This window comes from Cottoperca gobio, chromosome 20 (assembly GCF_900634415.1).
Source record: "Cottoperca gobio chromosome 20, fCotGob3.1, whole genome shotgun sequence".
Classification (NCBI taxonomy): domain Eukaryota; kingdom Metazoa; phylum Chordata; class Actinopteri; order Perciformes; family Bovichtidae; genus Cottoperca; species Cottoperca gobio.
In genome coordinates, this window is record NC_041374.1 from 3,980,103 (window position 1) to 4,002,543 (window position 22,441).

A 22,441-nucleotide genomic window follows, 5' to 3' on the forward strand; every position below is an offset into this window, starting at 1 on the left:
CGGCGGCGCATTTCAGCTGAATATTTTTCCAATTCTTACCTTTCACAATAAAAGCTCGACATACACCACAGCACATCACATTAAGAGATCACTCAACAATATAGTTTACAGTAGTGCTCGCATGGTTGCTTGTATGCAAAACATAAATGAATACTTGTTGTATGATCGTCTGGTTGTTTTGGGTCTTTTGGGCTTGTTTTCACGTGCATGGTTGCGTGTTTCCATCCACAGACTGTATGTTTCTCTCACGAGATCTGGCAACACTGCGAGCCACCAGCGGCTGCAGTTACAGATTCTGCACTCAAGCCAAGACAAGGGAATAGTGACAAAAGAGAGGCCCTTTGAGCGGACATTTCATTAAAACAGGTGAGCACTCCTTGTAGAAATGTAAGCAGTGTGTATGTGTCGATGGGGATTTACTTTGTTTGAAAAACAGTTGGATGTGTTAACCGTCTCCTCTCGCGCAGACTCCAACGTTATGGTATCGTTACATGTGTGGATGCTGTGTCGCAACCTGATGTTGTACGCTATTCTCGGCATCATTGAGTTGTATATGAGATTATTTTGACCGCATCTGTAGTTTTTAATTTAAGAACAAACCAGAGTGAAGTGCCCGCTAACGTTAACGTACCCTAAAACATAACAAATGTTGAACTCGGGTGTTATTGCCGGGCTTTAGCTAGCTACCCTAACCCAAATAATGGTAACTTAGCAACAGCTAGCTTCATTGTTCGCTATCCAAGACCTTTGAAACGATGAAGGGTTTATAGAAACTAATTATAAGAACATTCTGTCAACATCTTGTGGAAAAGATAAGTTTTAAAGATGGTTATATGTTTCTGTCACCAGTCCAAATGTAGCTAGGTGAGTTAGTGAATGTCCCAGACCAATATTGAAGTTAGGACTATTTTTAGAGATGTTTTCACTTGTTATATAACGCTTTTGCTATTATTATTTATGTCCTCATGTTGTCTGTCAATACATTGAGCCTTTCTGTTCGTGTCTGCTGTGTTTCCCACACTTAAGACGTCTGATTTGCCTGTTGATGGTAGCTTCCACAAAGTCAGCAAGAGTGCAGAAATATTACCTACAGAAGAAGAAAAAAAAAATGTTTTCTTCTTCTGCAGGTAATATTTCTGCACTCTTTTGCATGTTTGCATGTTCCTCAATTTAAGATGGTTAGTTTTCACTTCAACAGTGATTACAGAGGCTTCTGGGAGAGGAAATAGTTTAAGGCTCAAGTTCAACACATTAAAAACTTTATTTGCAAGTGTAATAAAATACAGAAAAAATCAACTGCAACTAAGTAGATTACATACATTGCTTCATCTACTGGCTGATTAGCTGCAAACACCAACACAATCTTAATGTCATGCTATGTAATGTTAATAGAGACAAGAAAACTATATATATATATACACACACGAGGCTGTAGTGCTGAACAGATCAATTAATCGATTAGTTGAATGGCTTTGATAGTTAAGTCTTTTATTAAGCGAACATGCTAAACATTTGCTGGTTCCAGCTACTCAAATGTGAGGATCATTGAAAACAAGACATTTAAAAACATCATATTGGGATCTGATAACTATTTTCTGACATTTGTAAAACCCTATGAGGCTTTAACAAACAAAATTAGGTATTTGTTCTTGATGAATGAATTTTTATTGAAATTAAAATCTATTAATTTGGACTTGATTTCTATTATTATCTATTTGATAAATAGACTCGATTACAACTCGGTGTAATGTAAAAAGGATAAAAACAGATATGAAACAAAACCTTTAGGATATACTAGTAGATATTATAATATGTTATATGCAGCATGTATTTTTCCCATTTACCCTAGAGTTTACTGGAAAAGTGTACTATGTAAATACTAGAAAGGTTGGCTCTCCAAATAATATTAAATAAACTGATTCAATCTGTGTTAAATTAAATCTTGCAAATAAACTTCTATTTACCAATTTTCACTGAAAAATACCCAGATTTCTATAAAAAAAAGGAGAACATCAATGTGAACAGATTGGGATTTGTAAATGGATTCCCTGTCTAAGATGACAATGCTCACTGCTGTTTACAGTAAATGAGGTCTTCTTGAGATGAGGACTTGGACCATGTTTCCACTAATCCAGAGTCCAGAGAAAACTTAGATAAGCTGCTGATCATGTGCACACATAGATTTTCTTCTCCACTCTGTCCTATGTATTATTTCAGGTAAGGTAGAAGCTTGTGTCGTGTTGCATCTGTGTCAGCTGTCTGTGTTAGGTGTTGGTTTCTGGCTGCTCCGAGCCTGTTTTGTCCAGTGCTCTTGTCTTGTTAATGTCAGATTTGTAGCGGTGTTTGAGAGTTCTTGAACACTGACAGACCTACTCCAGCATCCTTTTGTTGATGTGCAATCACAGTGAGGACAACTGTGTACTCGGTGAGTGTTATGTAACAGTATGAGGCTTGGTTTGCAGGTACAAAAATAAAATCGGTAGACAAAAGATTGGGCAGCACAAGGGATGTCATACAGAAACTGAAACACTAAAGTCTATTCAGAGATTTTATTCAAGAGATAAAACCAAGAGTTGCTTTGCAGTGAATTAACAAGGGAGTTGCTGTGCAGACACATCTTTTACAACACTGATATATCTTTTTTATGAGCCCACATCCTAATGATCTGCTGACATGATGTTGCTTAAATAGTAAGTATGTAATGGAGACTTCAGGGCTCATAAGTTGTGATTGCAGTCACTGTCGGGGAAATTCCAGTCGTGTTGTTTGGCTCCAAATCTTTGATCTGTGTCCCATTATGTTGAGTTTTTGGGGGGTCTGGTTGGATATCCATTTTTATTATGCATTTGTTTAAGTTCTCCTAAGTAATATAGCCACTCAATATACACTTTGCCTGCAATATAACTACATTAAAAATCAATACGCCAATTTAGATGTCTCGATAGCTCTGCATTATGAAACCTCAGATCTGTCCTTTCATACTATAATACTGTATTTTCCATAAGTAATAGTGGTTTTAATTATATCTGTGGTGTTTAAGTACAGATCTGTTGTCACAGGAAGGTTTGGACAAAATACTGAAGTTCAAATATAGATCTACAATATACATGAGCAGGCGGATATTGTTTAGCCAATATTGTCACAGATACTGTATATCAGATTTTTATGGTATATATTAGCGCTGCACAATATACAAACAAATTAAACATTGAACTGGACACAAAAGACACCAATAATGATGTTGTTATCGCACAAGTTCATATCGGGATGACGACCCAAAAACTATATATTGTGCAGCCCTAGTATATATAATAATAATAATAATAATAATAATAATAATAATAATAATAATAATAATAATAATAATAATAATAACACAAATAGAAATTGCAGTACAAAAATGTTTTATAATCTGCGATTCTATGTTTTGCTGACACTTATATATCTGATGCGTTTGTGTATTTATTTATATGTATTTTTATTTAAAGTTTACCAACCATACACTGTAAATTAATGTTAATTGTTACTATAATTGAGTGGAGTACATGTCATTGTATTGTATTATTATGTGTAAAATATACTGCCTCCTGTAAAGAATTTGACATTCAGTCTCATTTATCTTCTGTTACACAATATTGCCCCTTCAAGGAAAATGTAATTTGGCACACCAGTAGGGCACAGCTGGAAAACTAAATAAACTGGGAACAGATGTTGTAATCTCTTGCTGCTCAACTTGTCTGGAAGTGTTGCTCCAACATCCTGTGTAGATTCCAAAAGAGCTGATGCTTCTTGAGAAAGATGAGTGCTGAGATCAAACCATGACTTCTGCTGACTAACCCCTGAAACCATGAACACGAGTGTAATGATGACTCGTAAGGTCGTCTTTTTAAATCATTGAATAATCCTTCCTTCATATATCCATCAATGTGCAGTCTTTCTTTCTCTTGTAACCTCCACACGTTGCTTCTGGGAATCCCCCATTTCAAAGCCAGCTGGTTGAAAGTCCCGAAAGTCGTGCCCTGAGGTACCCTTGCAGTGTGGTGGTGGGGCTAAGATCCTCACAAGTTTACCCCAACCACCACAGCAGGCCCCTGTAAACACGGGAGACGCAGCTCATCGCTGAGGTCTTTACCTGATCACCCTCTGCACAGTTTCATTTTGGCTGATCATACTGCACCTAGCTGGCATGTCCATGATTTCTTTAACCTTTTACTTTGAAATCCAAGATACTTTTAATTTAGGCTTATATTTCAACCAGCTCTTACACTACAATGAAAACAGAAGTCGTTATATACAACCATGACCGTGATTGATCATTACTGTAATTTCCTTATGAAGTATAGACTTGAATGGGGAAAATCCCTAAATGTTGAAATATTTATGGGAACAGCCGTTACCACAGTCAATTTGATAAAACAAATATGAAATCCTTTTTATTTTTGAATACTAATTAACAAGAATTTAAAAAGCTTTACCTCTCTGTTAACTTTATTAGGAATTTAACTGCGACTAGATTTTTGTTTCAGTAAAATTTAAAATAAAATAATGTACAGCTTGTGTCTGTAAACTGATTTAAACCTTTATAACCACCACCTCTGGTTCACTGAGGCATCATGGGATTGGCTGACCCACATCTGTTGCCCACACTGAGGTTCACGCTGAGCCAGCCTGGAATCCATCAGATCTGGGTTAGCTGTGTAATGCTACCACAAGGCATAAATCTGCACATAACATGCATGGATGCACACACACACACACACACACACACATACACACACTGCACAGAGCCATGGAAAACCACATCTGTAGCAGGCACTAATGTCCATTAACTCCCAACTGCTGCAGGGGAACTGGTGGCAGGTGAGTGGGTCAGAAATGACTAAAGTGAGGGGGATAAAAGAAGATCCATTTAATATGATGAGTCATGGCAGTGGGTCAGTTTTTTTAAAACAGAAAACCAAGAGGAAAGCGAGGACTTTCTGGGTCATATCTCTTTGTATTTAGATTGTGGCCCATATTCAGATGTGGAGATAGAAAAGAAGACTTTCTAATGGATTAGATGGAGACATCAGTTCGGGGGAATTCAACAGGAAAAGATGATCAAGTGTCAGAGGGAGATTTGGAGTTACTGCACAACTCAAGCATCTGAAAGATGGAGTTTAGTGCGTCTGCCATGTCTCAACCAGGAGTCGATTACTGGCACTGCCATTTGCCAAACACCCCCAACCCCCCCCCCCACATGCTCACAACACACAAACACAATCTAACTGCAAAGGCCACAGGTTATAAATAGCAAACAAACCGCACACAGTGGACTCCCTGTGTAAGTAGTCCTCACCGGTTTGTTTATCATTTTATGCGCTAGATAAGAAATGTTTCGATGATAAATGGGTGGCTGGGGGGTGTTCTTGGCATCTTCCTCATTGTTTTAGTGGGCCTGTGTCTGTACGATTACGATGTTGCCCGTGTGCTGAAGACAAATATGTGGATTATTCGTTAGAGTCAAGATGTGGAAGGGAACCCCAAATGTCTCTTTGAGTGACAACTGGGTGTGATTTACCAGGTTTGGTTGATATTTTGTGTCGTAGATTTCTTTGCCTAAGGTGTGTGTGTGTGTGTGTGTGTGTGTGTGTGTGTGTGTGTGTACCTCCTAACATATTTTTATTGTCCCCCCCCATGCTCTGTTAGAGAAGTGCAGATTTGATGGTTTGGTTCCAACAAACTGTTTATGTGCGAGTGTAGTAACTGTCTTGTTAAGTATGATGCAGTGTCATTTATTATTACATAAGTGGGGGGGGTCATGTGTCCTGTGTGAAATGAATGCAACCCAACAGCAGAACATGTTTTCCCTTTTTTTCTTCTTCTTCCTTTTCGAGTGAAATAAGATTTTTGCCAAAACGTACAGAGATGAACTGTTAAACTGTAACGCTTTAATCTGAGGGAAGAAACGGATTTTCCACTTAGTTCCTCTTTACACAGACCGCAGAGCATAAAAACAAATCAGAGCTTTGCTTCTATGGTCACGTGCTGTGTTTAAGTCCCACGCTAAGCAAAAGAATACGGCAATGGGAAAGTACCCTTTAATTAAAAAACTATTATAAAAACCTGTTTCCCATGTGCGATATTCACATCGCATCAGTGGATCATGCACAACATTCCTAAAACAAAAGAACCTCGAGAGGAAAAATATTGAAAAGGTCAAGATTAGCTGACAACGCAATCTTCATTAGACGCATAAGGACGATGGCAGCTAAAAGATACATGTGGTTCAGAAATGATGTTGTCCACTGTGACAGTATTAGCCTGCTAAAGGGATCTTAGATATTAATGTGATACAACATGACTTTGTGGGGTTGCTGTTCTGTATTATCCAAATGGGATTTAAGATTTTAAAACAAGAAGTAAATAATGTGCTCCCTTGCCCTGAAGGTCACGCTTAGTTATATCTGTAGGTAGCAACGATTGCATTTAGTGATGGGTAGCCTCTGACATTTTGGCAACTCTGTCAGTCATGTGATCCTTATCATCTTTGTCTCTGTTGCCTCTTTCCACATCAGAGAGATTTGTGCAGAAGTGTTTTACACCATAGAGATCATAATCAAATCTCTGCTGCTTTTTTCTTTTTGATATTTCGTGGTATCTACTTCAAGAATCAGAGTGTTGGCAGCAGCCGTTAATATATTCTAGCCATCGAGGTACAATGTGCGGAGGAGATCTCCAGCGCTTTGATGACAAAGATGCGTTGGTGCAGGTTACCCCTGTAGTATTGCAATTTTATTTTTGGGAAATCCTAAACCTAGATGACTTTGCATATCTCCCGATTCATTTTCATCGGACCTGTTGGGTCTTGTTTTTGAGAGGCTAAGCTTCATACTTTGAACATTAGGTCATGTTTCGTGGGCTTTTACAGCTATTTCAAAAGCAAAACATGATTTCTCTCTTACAGCCTCTGGGTCAGGGATGATCACCTGCTTATTATGTAATTTTGCTGGGCTTGTATTAGCTTAGCGCCCCCCACCCCCCTGCGTCTCTATTTCAGTGCCGTTGATTACATTGATGGGTATTGCCACCCTGTTTAATGCCAATGCCCCCTCCCTCCTGTTATACTAATGTACCCCTCGGGTCTTCCAGGGAGGCGTCTCACCCGTCACACATGGCTACGCTCAGTCGCAGTTTGTTAGGTTTTATTTCTCCAAGCTAACATGTCTTAACAGAACTTAACTTTCTCTCCACAGAAGCCACATTAAGGACCCTGAAACAGGACAGTAACTGCAACCTCATACAGACCGAGCCATGCTGGAATACTACCAGACATTAGGAGTCCAGAGAAATTCAACGCAAGATGATATCAAAAAAGCGTAAGTGTGCCTGAGATTCTTCTGCTCTTATTTCCCCCCGGTGTTGTTGGTAAATGTCGCCCACTCAGGGGGGTGTAATAGGTTAATTATATCCCTCTCTAGGTGTATAAACGGACACGAGGAGAGAGAGCGAGAGAGAGCGAGAGCAGAGAGGCTGCAATGCAAAAAAAAGTTTCCACTCTTCTTCCTGTAACCTTGCTGCTGTGAAATACCTTCCCCCTACACTCACCCACCTCTGCGGTCGCCAGTTAACCAGTTAACTACTTCTTCTAACAGGTTATTTATTTTTTCTTTGAAAAAGAATTTGACTTTAAATGTTAAGGACAGAAATAAGCCTTTTTGAAATGTGCCATTTTGGTAATACAGTAAATCACTTAGTGGAGTAAAGTGATGTGAGACGGGATGAAACCATTTAACATGACTGATTATTGCTGATCAAATCAACCAGTGGATCCAATTTGCCAAGACTCCAGCATAGACAGATAGCGAATGCTGAGCGCCTGCTATCTCTATGCACTCGATGGTACGCTGCCAAAGTCAATGTTATCTCGACTGACACCGATCAATAAGTCATATCTTGAGCCTATGACCCCAGCTCACTCTTCTCTTGATCTTTGATTGAATTATTTGGCAAGCTAACAGCTTGTTTCTAGGGACGGCAATGTCGGTCGCTCGGTCAGTCCACCAATTCAGTCCAGACTGAATATATCCACAACTATTGGATGGATTTCTATGGAATGTAGTACAGACGTTCACGGTGCCCAGAGGACAAAGCCTAAGGAAATTGGTGATCCTTTGACTTCGTGTCACCGGCAGGTTGACTTCAGTGGCTTTTGATTGAAATGTCGCAACAACTACTCCATGGATGAATCGTAATAACTTTAGTGATCCCTATAAACTATATTCAGGCAATTTATTTTAGAAGTGTTTTTGTTATATTTGTTGAAATTCTCTTTACATTGAGTTTTCCACAAGGCTAGGTAGGCAGGCAACATATCCACATTAATAACATGCTAGCTGTGAGTTCTAATGATAGCCATGTTTGTTTACGTTCATTATGTTAAGTGTCTTCTTATAAGTGAATGAGACATGAGGTAGTTGGGTACGGGTAGCAATGGCAAAGATGCGCCACGCTCCCCAACGCTCTCTCGTGGACTCATCCTCCAGCAGTGCTCAGGCCGTGCACGCTCATATGTTATAGGTTTGGCAGTTGCATATATCAAAATCTATCTTGCTCTTGATGGTTTCTCCAAAGTGTTCGATAGCTTCAATATATCCGACATGGAACCTATTAATACCGAAGTGCCTGGAGAAACAAACCAGTATTGATGCATCACATCAGCAAAAGGCTGTTAAACGTACTCAAATGAAATGGATATAGCCGACTTGATTATGTAAGAGCTAGCTGTTAACATCTCTACTTCCACCCCATATGATGGGAACACGGCCTCACAGAGCTAACATGGCTTTAGACTCTTAAGTCCTTTTTGTTGATTAAATAAATCTAAAGAGAGCAAGAGTTAATACTGTCCTCGGAGATTTCTGAGCTTAACATAGTCCGAGCAAGATAATAGCTGCTGTTGCTTTTACTAGTGAACATACTGGCTTCAGACGACAAAGACACATTGTTCAACTTAGTCTGCCCCGGTTGACCATTGACCAGGCTTTAGACGGCCAGATGATGTCACAGATTACAACAAAGACGTGGACTACAAAGACTATTCATCGTAGACCCATAAAGCAATCCGTCCCTGGATTGTGTGCAACCTGTTTTGCTGGTTGACTCTCAGTCCGTAGTCTTGTCCACATCATCTGTGTGTCCGCTGCTGTGCTTAGAAACAAACAGCTGATGCAGCGTAAGCCGCTGTGCGGGCCTCCGCAGCGTGTCACTGTAGTTCAGGCTGTCTTTGTTATTTCTGCTTGGATGGGGGGGGGGGGGGGGGAGAGGACAGTGTGTGCATGTATGTATTTGTGTGTGTGCATAAAGGGGTGCATAAAGGGGTGTCTGTGTGTTTGGGTGTAGGCATGGCAGCCACCCTAAAAAAAGACTTGAATGTTGATATGTGTTTCTGATACGGGGATGTCCGCATAAAACATTTTCCGTTTCCCATTTCTGTATGAAGAACTGACTATCTACCCTCGGAATATCTAGTGTGTGACATGCGTTCCATGTCAATGTCTGTATTTGAACTGTGTGGTGTTTGTGTCTCAGTTACAGAAAATTGGCATTGAAGTGGCATCCAGACAAGAACCCAGACAACAAGGACGAAGCGGAGAAAAGGTTCAAAGAGCTGTCAGAGGCATATGAAGTGCTCTCAGATGGTGAGGGTTTCTGTAAAACTGAGAAAATCTATCATTTAGAATATGTGAATGTGATGGCTGGTGTTTAAAATGTAAGAGTTGATATTATTGTCATTTCAAGATTGCACTTAAAAATAATGTTGCTAAATCCAGTATGATAACTTTCGGTTTTGGAACTAATACCAGAATTTATTAATCAAAAAGAACTTTGCTCGATACAGCCTAACATTGGAACAACTATGATTTAAATCAAGAATGAACTGAACGGACACATTTAGTTTGGTAACACACTTTTATCATGCATCTAACGAGCAAAGCAGGTGAATGATTTCATGGTTCTGTTTTTTAAGTGGAAGTAATTTACCAGAATATTGCTGTTAATTGTTAATTGTTAAGTGTGTGGAGTGCGAATGTAAGTTCTGAGAACAAAACGGAAGCCTGTCACATTGTAATTGTATTAGTCACAGTTATGCACCACACAGCCGGTCACAAGAAGCCGGTTTTGATAGCATTCGCAGGGAACAATGTCAGGATTGTTCATGCTGGAAAGAGCTCTTGTGCAGTTTTACTTTCTGTCTGTCATTTGATGTCAAAAGCTGTTATCAGTTCTGCCTGTAAATGTTCAGACACTGATGGTTACGCCTTTTTGTTTTGACCGTTGAACGACACGAGTAAGTCCACATGCAGATGGTCAAAGTGAAGAATAAACTGAGACATCGGTTGGTTTTGGGAAATGTGCGCACATGTTTGATTACTATGATTAGTCGCAGTGAAAAGCAAAAAATGAAAAGGGGGCAGTTCATTCGCTGCTAACATATACTTTGCATTGTGAAGACTTTCGTGACCCTGACTAGGGTTTGAAATGAAACTTTATGAAAGGGTGTAATCTGTCTCTGTCGTCTCTAATCTGAAGTCCCACTCTTCCCTCGACAGAAAACAAGAGGAATACTTATGACAGATATGGCAAAGAAGGCCTGTCAGCAGGAGGTTGTGGAGGAGGAGGAGGTAAGGAGAATTACAAAACCACAAAAGCATTCATCAATTTCTAATATTGAAATATCCAAATGTGATGAGTCTCTGTGCACTTGATGTGTTTGTTTTTTTAGTGGCATGGTTCCTACACTGTTAATTTAGCCACCAGCACTAACATGTCGACGGCATTTAAAATCCTACTTCTAAGATATTATTGCTGTTTTATGTTTCACAGGAGGCCATTATAAACACTTTGGCGGCGGCGGCGGCTTCACATTCCGTAATCCTGATGACGTTTTCAGGGAATTCTTCGGCGGCAGAGATCCATTTGCAGATTTTTTTGGTAAGTCCGTTTCCATTCGGGCACTGACGGGATTTCATGTTTTCAAAGAGTATGAAGAAAGAGCCTCACAACAGGGGGGTGTGTAGGCTGCTTTATTTTATCTGGTCAAAAATATACACGGCTGACCTGTGAAGACTCAAGAGAGACGGAGAAAAGGAGAACATCCCGTAGCTTCCACTTCTATATCCTGTGAAACACTCTATTCCTACTTCCTAATTAGTTTGCCTGTTATCTGTTGGGTAGCAGCCCCTGCTGTGTAGAAATGTGAAAGATGGAGCATTAGACCCAGGAAACTATCTGTAAAGCCGTGTGCTAATCCCCCCCCCCACAGCACCGCAATGCGCATCTCCCAATACTCTAAGCGCTGTTCACCTCGGGGGGTCATCCGCCTCTAAGTGCTCCATGTTGGAGAACACTGAGTGTCTCTGCTGGATGTTGACCTCAACTTCATTACGTAGCCTTTTTTAATTATTTTTGACAAATACTCTTATTGTGAAAAGCAATTGCATAATTACAGAATAGTTTCTGAGCGAGAGTAACGCGCTCAATTCAAAGAAGATATATAAAGAAGTGATTTGTAATATATAAAAACAATAAACACATAAATGTATCTACACGCACAGATTTAAATACACTGAGATACAGATAAAGATTTAATATTGTTTAGTCATTTCATTCGAATGTTAGTAGAGCTGAAACAATTAATTAAATATTATATGCCATGTATGTAGAGTATATGTCGCTCTCTAAAAAAAATATATATATATATATATATATATATATATATATATAATTCTTTCCTGCCAAACCAAATTTAGTTTAACATGCAATAAATTATCTATCTTACAATTAGTCCATTTTGATAATGGATTATATTATTTTTCTAGCAAAATTGGCAAATATTCATCAGAGGATTTAGTGCTTTACACATGTAATAATAAACTCATTATGATTGGGGGGGGGGGGGGGGGGTTAGACTGCTACTTATATAAAAGGTCACTTTTGGGAAATTGTGATGTTTTTTCTCTACTTTCTTTTATATTTTATACGTTTAAACGATTAATAGATTACAAAGATAACAAAGAAAAGCAGATTAATTTATTATATTTATTATTTATCAAGTTGTGGACATATTTGATTAGTTTGAAAGAAGTTACTCTTAATATTCTTCACAGATACTCCGCTTCTCTCTACATATTTCCCAGAAGTGTGAAATTATGGGAGGTTTTTTAATTTTTTAGGGTTATGTAAGTTTACAGCCCTTGTAAGCTATTCTACTGCTGGCCTGCGGTAACATTCTGTGAACCCGTGCTCATTGGTTATAATGACAGCTTCTCGTACTGCCTGCTAGCTGATTGTATCAGGAGGGTCAGTAGTTGTATCATGTGTAGTTCTAGGAGTTCAGCGCCTGCCCCGGGTTGTGTGGGTTCCTCAAAAGGCTGATTGGAAGGCATGTGTAGTTCACCCCGTGTAGCTCTAAATATGGAGTTCAGACGCAGCCAGAGGATGGATTTGAACGTCGACATCACTCAACTGGAATGCTTTCAAAAATAGCTTCCGTATTAAAACAAAAGCAGATGTAATAACGCCGTGTGTGTGTGTGTGTGTGTGTGTGTGTGTGCGCACTGTGTCAGAGCACATGTTAACATGGTTCTGTGTTCGTGGGTGTACAACATAAACTTATTGAAAGAACTGTAATGTAACACGAGTTATTAGATAGGTGCTACTGAATTAGAACTGGGAGTGAAAGTCCTGCCGTCTTTTATATCAGATTATTTTTATAAACTGACATGTAATAATGTTTATTAACACGGAGAAGATAAAGTGTTGGAGCACAGCTGTTGCTCTTCAGTAAACAAGCCAAACGACGATGCTGTCTGCACTGAGAGTGAAGTTCAAGTTCTATTTTGACTGGGGACAACCTTTTATTATGCTTAATTGGTATGCAACAGGATATGTCCAAACGTCCATCTTGTCAAGTTCATTTTAACTCTATATTTAGTTTTCCTCCTCGGATGGATCTATGCAGAGAACCGTTTCGGTTGGACCCTCCTCAGGATGGCAGCCGCAAGAAAGAGTGTTTAGATGTGTTTTTAAATTCCCATCCAGTCCTCACTGTCTCAGTGAGCAGCAGCTGGTCTTGTGGATCTGTCACTCACCCTCCTCAGAGCGACCAGCACACTGAGTGAGTGAGGGGGGGGCGCGGGGGGCACGCTGTAGAGAACATGATGACGAGGGCTTAGTTGTCTGCCAAGAACAGCACACACTCGTTCTCAAACATGTGAAGGAAGTAGGCAAGAACGACAAAGCGACTGTTTTCTTTTTGTCGGACACACGGCAGAAGTATCAGAAAATAGCTCCTATAACCTGACCTTATGTAACCTTGTACATTATTGTGTACATGCACATTAACAAAAAAACAAAAACCCATTGGAACTCTAATTCGTTCTCTGCGTTTACATCCTGTGCCACGCAAGGTGCGGCACATTCTTCACTGATGTAATCACAGTCTTTGTGCTTGACAGGTCTTTTGATATTCTGTCAGAGCACACGAGTGTGAGGGCGAGAATGACTTAACTTTTCTCACAGTTATCTCTTTGTGTACTTTGATCATGTGCACAAGTATTACACACAGTTCTACTCTATAAGCAGCATTACTCAGCGTCTTTCTTCCACTGACAGCTCTGTAAGAGCTCTTACAGATCCCTGTCTTCTTCCAGCTAAATGGACAGTAATGCAGTTACAACAGTGGTCAGGGGATACTTTTATTTAAAGCTTGTAAAGAGGGAACAAGCGAGGCTTGCTTGTCGCTGCCTCTGTACATTCAAGGTTGAAGGAGGAGTCTTCTTTCAGCAAATGGTGCCAGTGCTGCAATCCTGCTGGGGCGACCCAGATCAGCAGCGTGCAATTAGTAGCATGTCCGCAGGGTGTTAGGATGAGTATTAGTGGTGGGCATTATGACAGTTAGGGGTTAAGATTTTTCCAGAATTGTTTTTTTAAAGCCTTAAAGCTGCTCTTATCAATATTTTTTCTGGATTAAAAAAGATCAAACTACGTGTAATCACACTGGTCACTGGTCATCATCCAAATGTGTGTTGAGCTGAAGCACTTTGAGCTCGTTTGGTTCTATACTGCTAACATTCTCCATCTCCTCTTTAAAGTAAGAATACATCAGTGTTGTGTTTACAGCTTGCTTCTGCTTCTCCCAAGTGAAAAGTTATGAACGCACGTTTAACGTTTTCTGAAGAACTGAAAAAGAGAAGTAAAACCCACGAGCTGAAGGTCTCCTCACGCTCTTATTCACAAACCTGCCATTTGTACTGTTTCCCTCCACAGCCGATGACCCCTTTGACAACTCGTTCGGACGCAGTCACCACAGAGGTGCAACCCAAGGCAGGATGGGGGGGGGATCGCTCTTCGGTTTTGGGAGCTTCCCAGCGTTTGGACCTGGCCTCGCAGGGTTCGATTCAGGTGCGTGCATCCAAACAAATAAGTGGATTCATTTATGAATTATGATGCGTCTCTATTTTTGTACTGAGGTTTTTCTCTCTTTGCAGGTTTTGGCTCATTTGGAAACATGGGTGGAGGAGGATTCACTTCCTTCTCTTCTTCATCCTTTGGCGGCGGCAGTGTTTTGGGGGGAGGAGGAGGAGGAGGAGGAGGAATGGGTAACTTCAAATCTGTGTCGACCTCCACCAAGTTCATCAACGGCAGAAAGATTACTACGAAACGGTACTTAAACATCCAGCATTTTTAAAGGAATAGTTTGACATTTTGGGAAATACGCTTATTAGCATTCTTGCTGAGAGTTAGATGAGAAGATTATCTTCTCCTTCCTCTCGTGGCAAGGAAGGGGAAAGGAGTGTCTCCCTAAATGTCAAACTATTCCTTTAAGACCTCTTTATCAGCCTGACTTCCTAATCTGGGATGTCTGCTCTTTGTGTTTTGATGCAGGATTGTGGAGAACGGCCAGGAGCGGGTGGAAGTGGAGGAGGACGGTCAGATAAAATCTCTAACAGTTAATGGTAAGGAGCAGCTCCTAAGACTGGATAACAAGTAAATATCTCGCCACAACATTTGACCAACATGCAGTTTTCACACCTGGAAAAACAAAACCACGCCCAGTGACTGTTTGGTTCTGGCGTTTGGTCTCTCCTCTCTCTGTCCTTCTGTATCTTATTCCCCAAGAACAGTTTTTTCTCATTTTTAGCTTAGTTGCAAGGGAGGCGAGAGATATGTTCACAGTATTTGTATATTTGTATTTATTCCATTATTATGGAGGGACCATTTTGTTTGGATTTGTGTTTTTGTTTACTACAATAATTGAATTGTACTTTAATTTCTGCCATAAGCACAACGCTGGGTACGTGCTATATACATTTTTTTTTTTAATAAATTTCCTTTTGGGTGGATATTGTCGCTGGAAAACAAGATGCTGTACATTTAGACTTTACGCATGTCATGTTTGCTCTTCTCATTTGACCAATTTAACAAGTGAATGATAAAAGCTTAACCACTTCACCCAAATGTCTTTAACTTGAACCTCACCTTGCTAACCTGTTAGCTGTTTCCATGTTCACGCGTGTGTAATATGAATGACATAGATTATTAATAAATTAATTAGAATGTGCATTTTTCTTACTTTTAACATTTCTTTGTGTACTTGAGAATACCACAGTGTGTTTGATTTTGTTTTTGCATGATTGCTGATTCCAGGAGGCTGCTTTGTAGTTTCACTGTAACTGTTTTCAGCAACTCAAAACCATGAACCTAGACCGCACAACACCTTACATTGTTACCGGACAGACAGGGGAATTTTCATTCTTTGTAAAAAGAAAAACCAAAAGAAAGAGTTCAGATTTGGTCAATAAACTTCAGTTCATTGAACGTCGTGGAAAGTCTTCTGCAGTCACCTGGTGTCTTTGTGATGTTTTTTTTGGCTTGAGTGGCTTTTTTTTATCATCTCTCTCTTCCAGGTTGTATGAAGTGTGTGTGTGTGTGTGTGTGTGTGTGTGTGTGTGTGTGTGCGCTTGTGCCTGATCACATTTTAAACCTGCTTCACACAACTGCAATAAAGGAAACCACAGTGGCTGCTTCTTTTGTGCACTCACCCATCATACAGCTCACAGTGTGCAGTGTTTTAACCTACTAATGCCTGGTGACTCACATGAGGGTTTGGTCAGTGATTCTACAGTTCACTGGTAATGTGCTGTCTGTGTGTTCTCACTAAAATAATCCTGGTTAGATTAAGAAACAATGGGGGAAGAAATGCATTTTGTTTTCAGCAAGGACACGCCTGTATCTTCATACCCTGAGGTGTGTTTTTTTCTGTGTGGTAGGTATGCTTTACTTTGACAACAGGTGAGAGAAGCAACAGGATCAATGTGCTCTTCATGTTTTCTCATTTCTGTCTTTGCCCCTCCCATCAGGACGATTTTATGGGCTTGTTGAAGTGCTGATAGTGCACCTCTATTCAATACGCCCTCAAACACAACCTGAGTTCTGCAGAGATATGGAGCCAAGCTAAGGACTTAGAATTGAACAAATTGTTCAGTCTATAAACTAAACTAGAAGCCAACGTTTAGCTGGGAAAATCCAATTTGTATTAAAAACTAGTCTCATTTGGAGACATTTAATAAAAAAGGTCTGCCTGCATGTAATATCTTAGTTTCCTATTAAACACCTAGTATGCTAGGGCCAGATTAAAAGTTAAATTGAGTGGTGCTATGATGCAGTTGATTTAGAGGTCACTGTGTACAGACAAGTGTGTGTTTGTGTTTCTTGAGGAATGTGCTTGGGGCCAGTGTATTTACACAAGCCTCACTGCATATCTTTCTAAGAGACAAGTCTGGAGGGAGAAACTGAGGAGAAAAAGAAAAGAGCATGGGTGAGGCCGTTTAGTTGAGTCAAGCTGCAATGGACCGAGTGTGTGTGTGTGTGTCTGTGTCTGTGTATCTGTTCCTTAAATGTCTTTATCATCTGTGCTGATTGAAGGGGCGTTTGCGCTTGCGCAGTCCTGTTGCTAGGTGATATTGCCGCCCTGCGCCAATCTATTGCAAACAGAATGTGTATGCTTCTCCCCCCCCCCCCCCCTCTCTCTCTCTGTAAGTGTGTGCGTGTAAATGTGATGATTAAATTAGGGATAGATATTTCAGATAGGGATTGCTACACACACTAGCAATAAGCCGCAGTATTTTATAACAAATGATATGATCATTTTAGATCTACAAAAACATGTCGGCGTCAGATGTTGAAATAGTGAAGAGTGAGTAGGTGTTGCAGGAGAATTAATTATACTTATGGTGCAATAGCTCCCTCTCCTGGATCAATTGAGGTGTTATAATATTGTGCTAGAAGTTATAGCATTATATTACATTGTGTAATTCCTATTATTAATCTTTGTTTTTTTATTTGTAGGGTAATCTAGTTTTAAATGTTGGAACTACAGTTCTCATAATTTGTGAAACAGGAAGTAGTTCCCTGAGTTAGCTGTGGGCTACAAGCTATGGCTAAAATGTAAGCCCCTTTTAAAACATATTTTGCCTATTTGTTTCCATTTTGGAAAATTGGCACAATTAAAAGTATACCGAATTAGCTATTCACAGTTTGTTTTTGCAACGTAACCTCGTTTATACAGATAACTATGACTGGTTTACGTTAATACTGAAGAAAACTTAAAAATGTGATGATTCTTAGGCGGGTTCTGGAGTTATGACGAGCGTCTTTTTTCCTCCGATTTTTAAGCAGATTAATGGACAAGATAATGGTATCCACGGGTAGTTTAGGTCACGCTGAGTCTAAACATTATGTTCTAAGTATTATGTTTGTATTTTCAGATTTAATTGATTTAGTAGGACCCCGAGAAGGAGTAGGTCTATTTCTGACGCAATCTGCGTCAACGGTTTAGCCTACTTTAATTGCCTTTAGCAGCTCCAACTGATGACTAATGATAAGCGGGTCAAACAATAACTTACTTGACCCTATTTCATTTGGACATTTGTTTTTATTAATGTACAACATGTAGTTGAAGAAAAGTAAAATCATTAGACTATAATTAATTATTTAGTTCATTATAAAATGTCCCTCAAAAGAAAAAGAGAACTTTCTGATATTTACCAGACATTTGAATTTGAAGGTTGACCCTCATGTGGCCACTAGGTGACACTCTTTGTATACAAAAGACAGCATGACATCATCTGTCTGAATGATAATTTCCTCAACAGGAATCACAAATACTGTAGACACCACCCCGTGATGGGTAGGATAACTAAACATGTGACAAATTGTAATTGATTTCTGATCAGAAAACTTGAACTTCCTCAATTTAATCATCAATACTCCTAATTATTTGTCCTTTTTTATTAGGTATGATTTGATCAAATTGGCTTTTTTTTCTCTTTGTTTTAATAAAGTCTTGCAACCTTTCCAATATGACACACAATACTGTGATTTCCTGTCTCAGAGTTCCCTCATGTAATGAAAGATGGCTTCCTGTTGGCAGAAAGCAGCATCCGGTGTTCACCCCCCTCCACCTCGTCTGCCTGACAGCTTAACATGAAGCATCGATACGGCTCGGAGCCGCTGGCCACTTTATGAACGATGGCAAAGATAAGCTGCCAGTTTCTCTTTGGCCATGTCTGGACAAGGACACTCTGTATCTCTCTGTGCTCAGTAGTAGAGTCACATCAGCAGGACACCAGATGTCTTGAACCGGGGGAGGGTGGAGTGTTGAAAATAATATGGTCCACAGTTGTAGTTGTCATGTAGGGTTAGCCTCCTCCTGAACAGTGATTTATTTTAGGCTTTAGGCTCCAGTCGGCTGCAAGTAAGGATGCTTTTGTCCGTCACACAAATATTTTGTGCCTGTGTGTGTTTAGGTGTTAACCCGGGCGTTTGTGTGTGTGTGTGTGTGTGTGTGTGTACACGCTCCTGTACTGCAGCCTAGATGGTGTGTATCAAACTGCTTTTACAGATTCACAAAGCATTGTTTAGGCTGGAGACAAATGACAGGCACTCTCAAGACATAGCTGCAAATGAAAGCATTGAGAACTGTGTTCACTCTGCTTTCCAAATGAAGTCCTTGATCCAGAAAATAAAAAGGCAATCTCATTATCGTCACTGCACTATGATATTGTCTTTGTTGAAATTAAGGAATCTTATCACCCAGGTAACTCGGCCCATAATCGCCCCGTATATTGATCCCCTGTAACAAAGTGCACAAGGTTTGAGTCACATGCATGTTGGTTTATAACCCTGCTGACTAACTTCACCTGATTGGCTCACCAGATGAATGCAGGTTGGGATTAGTTTCTTTTCCAGAGCTGGATAGAGAATGAGTAGCTTTGCCACCAATTGTCCTGTTTCCGTTGGGTCCACTGGGTGCTGGTCTCTCCTTGCAGGGGTCAGCTCTGTGTTTTTAAAAGTGTGTTCAATTTAAAAAACTGATGCGCAAACTCTAAAATAAAGAAGTCTGGGACTAAAGCAACACAAATCGCCTGTTTTCAGCAAGAAAATAAACCACATATTGCAAGAATACTCAGGCAATTTCGACCTTAACTCACTCCAAAAGCATTTGGGACAAAGAAATCGACTCGGGTCAAAATGGAGGTCCTGCAGTAATAAGATGCCTATTCAAAGACAATTGAAATCCAGCGATGCCTTTGTGTCTGTTCAGACCTGAGCACATGCAGCATAAAAACCCTTGAGCGCCTCCTGAAAGCCTCGATAGAGCCACCCCCCTCTGCAATGTCACATAAAGCAAAGAAGAAATGTCAAGGATAGTGTTGCAGTAATCTACATTAAAATGACTCTATGTTTATATTGAGGTGCTCTTACAGGTGTACAGCAATATGTCAAACAAAGCGGCCATGTCTCTAATGACTTCTGATGTGTTTAAGGCAGGACTGTTACACACCGTGCAGGGGATTTTAAAATGCTGGTGCAGATCCTCCTCTAAATGGGACCAGGTTCAGCACGGCGAGCATCTGGCCTCCTTTCTTCTCCTCTCCACTGCCTTAATTACACAACACAATGGCGATGAGATCTGCCTGTAATCTCGCAGCATAATAAGTCTCCCCCCCCCCCCCCCCTCTATACCCTGCCTGCCACTAATTCAATATAAATGTAAATTACCTAGAGAAAAGAATAACCAAATCTCATTTTATTTACATGACTAATCACAATAAAGTCAGGCGGATGAAATATGAAAGAAATATATGGTTGGCGTTTGAAAGGAAGGAGGGGTCTGTATGCCCTTAGGGACTCTTTCAAATTCTTGTTTTATATCATCTTTGTTGTTTCATGTTGGTAACATCAATATGCCTTTTTTTCACTTGTGCTCAACTTGCTGTAATAGATGTATTGTCTTTCCTGTCTGATTGTATTCACACTGCCAAGGGCATCACAAGGTAATAAGTTTTCCTTTCAGGTGTTTTTATTTTTTTGCACCTCACATCTCGTGTCAGAAGGCTGAAATTCAAAGACGCTACTACTGAAAACAACAACAAAAAAAAAAGAAATGTTGGTTTAAACACCTCAGGCCATCCATCCAGACAGCGAGAAGAGAGGGTTTAGGTGTGATTCATTCCCACTCTGCTTTGCTCTGCCCCACACCCACAGACATCGCAGCCGAAGAGCCCTTGGAGGAAGAGTTTCGTCGCCGCAGACAGAACACACTTCCTGTCCTGCACCAGCGCTACCTGAGGAACTCTGCCCAACACCCCTCGGAGGAAGAGGAAGAGCACGGCCTTCAGAGCCTGGGACTAACGAGAGGTCCGCCCACCCGCCGCTGCATGGCTGATTAATTTACAAGCACGCGGGGTCTCCTTTAAAAAGTAGAGTCTTAGGAAGCGCAGCTAATTGTCTGCTTTTGTGTCTGATTGCCGCACAAAGGGCGATGACAGAGTGGCCTGTTTGATTGGCAGATGTAAACACAGAGGCCCAAGGTGTTCATTAGGCAGCTCTGTTCTACGCTGCACTAACGACCAGAGGTCAGAGGTCGCCCTCTGTTTTCCTTCACGGGGTCAGGAAGTCCCATACAAAAAACAGAGCAATTATCTGCAACACACAGTCACTGAATGTTTTATAATAGCAGCTTCGTAAGTTAAAGAGGGGACCTTTCATTTGAGTCTTCATGTTTCCTGCTGTGATGCAGACAAAGGCCCTAATACTGTCTGAGATAATGACACAAACTACTCAAATATGCGTCCTCAGTGTGAGGTAGTATGAAAGTATATGTTTTAAATCTGTTCCACTTGCTAGTAATCCACTCCCTTTTACAAGCTGTGACTAAAGGCTTTACTATTGGTTCATTTATACTATATATATATATATATATATATATATATATATATATATATATATATACTATACTAATGCTTTATAGGTAAGTTACAAATCATTAATAAGAACAACATTTTGACTGCTGCTGTTTATTTCCTTTTATCTTGAATTCACATTGAAGCCATGGGAATTTGACCTTTGACCTTTTGGAAACTGGCTGCAGAATTGGCTCCCAAGTTAAATAATTAACTATTTATTAGCTTCAAATATGGATTTATTGCACATCTTTCTTTTTCAGACAGAGCCAGGCTCGCTCTTTATGCTAGCCTTAGCTTATCGGCTGCATCGAATTGAACTGATAGTGGTATCCAGCTACGCATCTACCTAACAGTCAGAGACTATTTTCACAACATGTCTTAAAACTGATCTATAAAGCATTATTAAATCCAAATACTTAATGATAATGTTCTTTTATTTTGTAGGACACATGGACACGAAGAGGAAGAAACTGTGGCTAAAGGACGCAGAGTCGAAAAAGAAAAGGGCTCCTCGACATTTCCCTCGGTTTGGTGGACTTGGCGCCTTTTATTAAACGTATATCATATATATATTTGTTTGCAGAAGTGCCATCGATCATATGTGGCATTAGTTCACTGTTGCGCCGTATTTCCCCATGTCTATCAGTTGCAAGCGCAGAGCATAACTCCTGCCTGCTTTCATGAGCGGTAGCCTGCAGAGACCTCACTTCAATGTTTTGTTATGTCCGAGATACATTTTTAGTAGTTAAGCCTTTGTTATTGCTGTTTTTACTGTGGGTGGATCATTCAGCATTCTAATTAATCTCTTATGTTTGAATCTTTCCTCTTTTTACTGCACATGTTTTCAGAAAATGTGTTCAGGTGGAAGGAGAATTACTGGAGCAGCCTTGTTTGTGATAAGCGTGTACTGCAGTAACACTGTGTACCATGTGAGAATAAGTGAAGGTCAAGCTATTCAGCGGGAGAGGGACGTCTTGGGGATGTGAGTGTAAAGCAGAATGAAAGCATTGAGTGAGTTTTATTACAGAAATAAAACTAGAGAAAATCTGCATCGGGATCACACCAGTTGCGATGCCAAATCGGACCAATGGCCCCTTCCCCACTTGCTACCCCCCCTACCTTCCGGCGCCCATGCTTGGACCACGGCC

At 40.2% G+C, this 22,441-nt stretch overlaps 1 protein-coding gene across 2 annotated transcripts in view; it reads left to right on the forward strand.

Annotated features, from left to right (window-relative positions):
- Positions 1-212: 212 nt before the first annotated feature.
- dnajb6b (DnaJ heat shock protein family (Hsp40) member B6b) overlaps positions 213-22,441 on the forward strand; it is a 22,779-nt gene continuing 550 nt past the window's right edge. Inside the window, exons 1-10 of one of the 2 annotated variants that reach the window (XM_029457486.1) lie at positions 213-366; positions 7,236-7,358; positions 9,571-9,680; positions 10,593-10,664; positions 10,867-10,974; positions 14,311-14,445; positions 14,532-14,706; positions 14,929-14,999; positions 20,593-20,745; positions 21,738-22,441. The exon at positions 21,738-22,441 is cut by the window's right edge and continues 550 nt beyond it. In XM_029457486.1, the coding sequence (XP_029313346.1) occupies positions 7,294-7,358; positions 9,571-9,680; positions 10,593-10,664; positions 10,867-10,974; positions 14,311-14,445; positions 14,532-14,706; positions 14,929-14,999; positions 20,593-20,745; positions 21,738-21,847 (999 nt within the window). In that variant the 5' untranslated portion in view covers positions 213-366; positions 7,236-7,293 and the 3' untranslated portion in view covers positions 21,848-22,441. Of the gene's footprint in view, positions 367-5,367; positions 5,564-7,235; positions 7,359-9,570; positions 9,681-10,592; positions 10,665-10,866; positions 10,975-14,310; positions 14,446-14,531; positions 14,707-14,928; positions 15,000-20,592; positions 20,746-21,737 lie in introns of those variants that run through there. The other variant, XM_029457487.1, reaches the window with a different exon arrangement.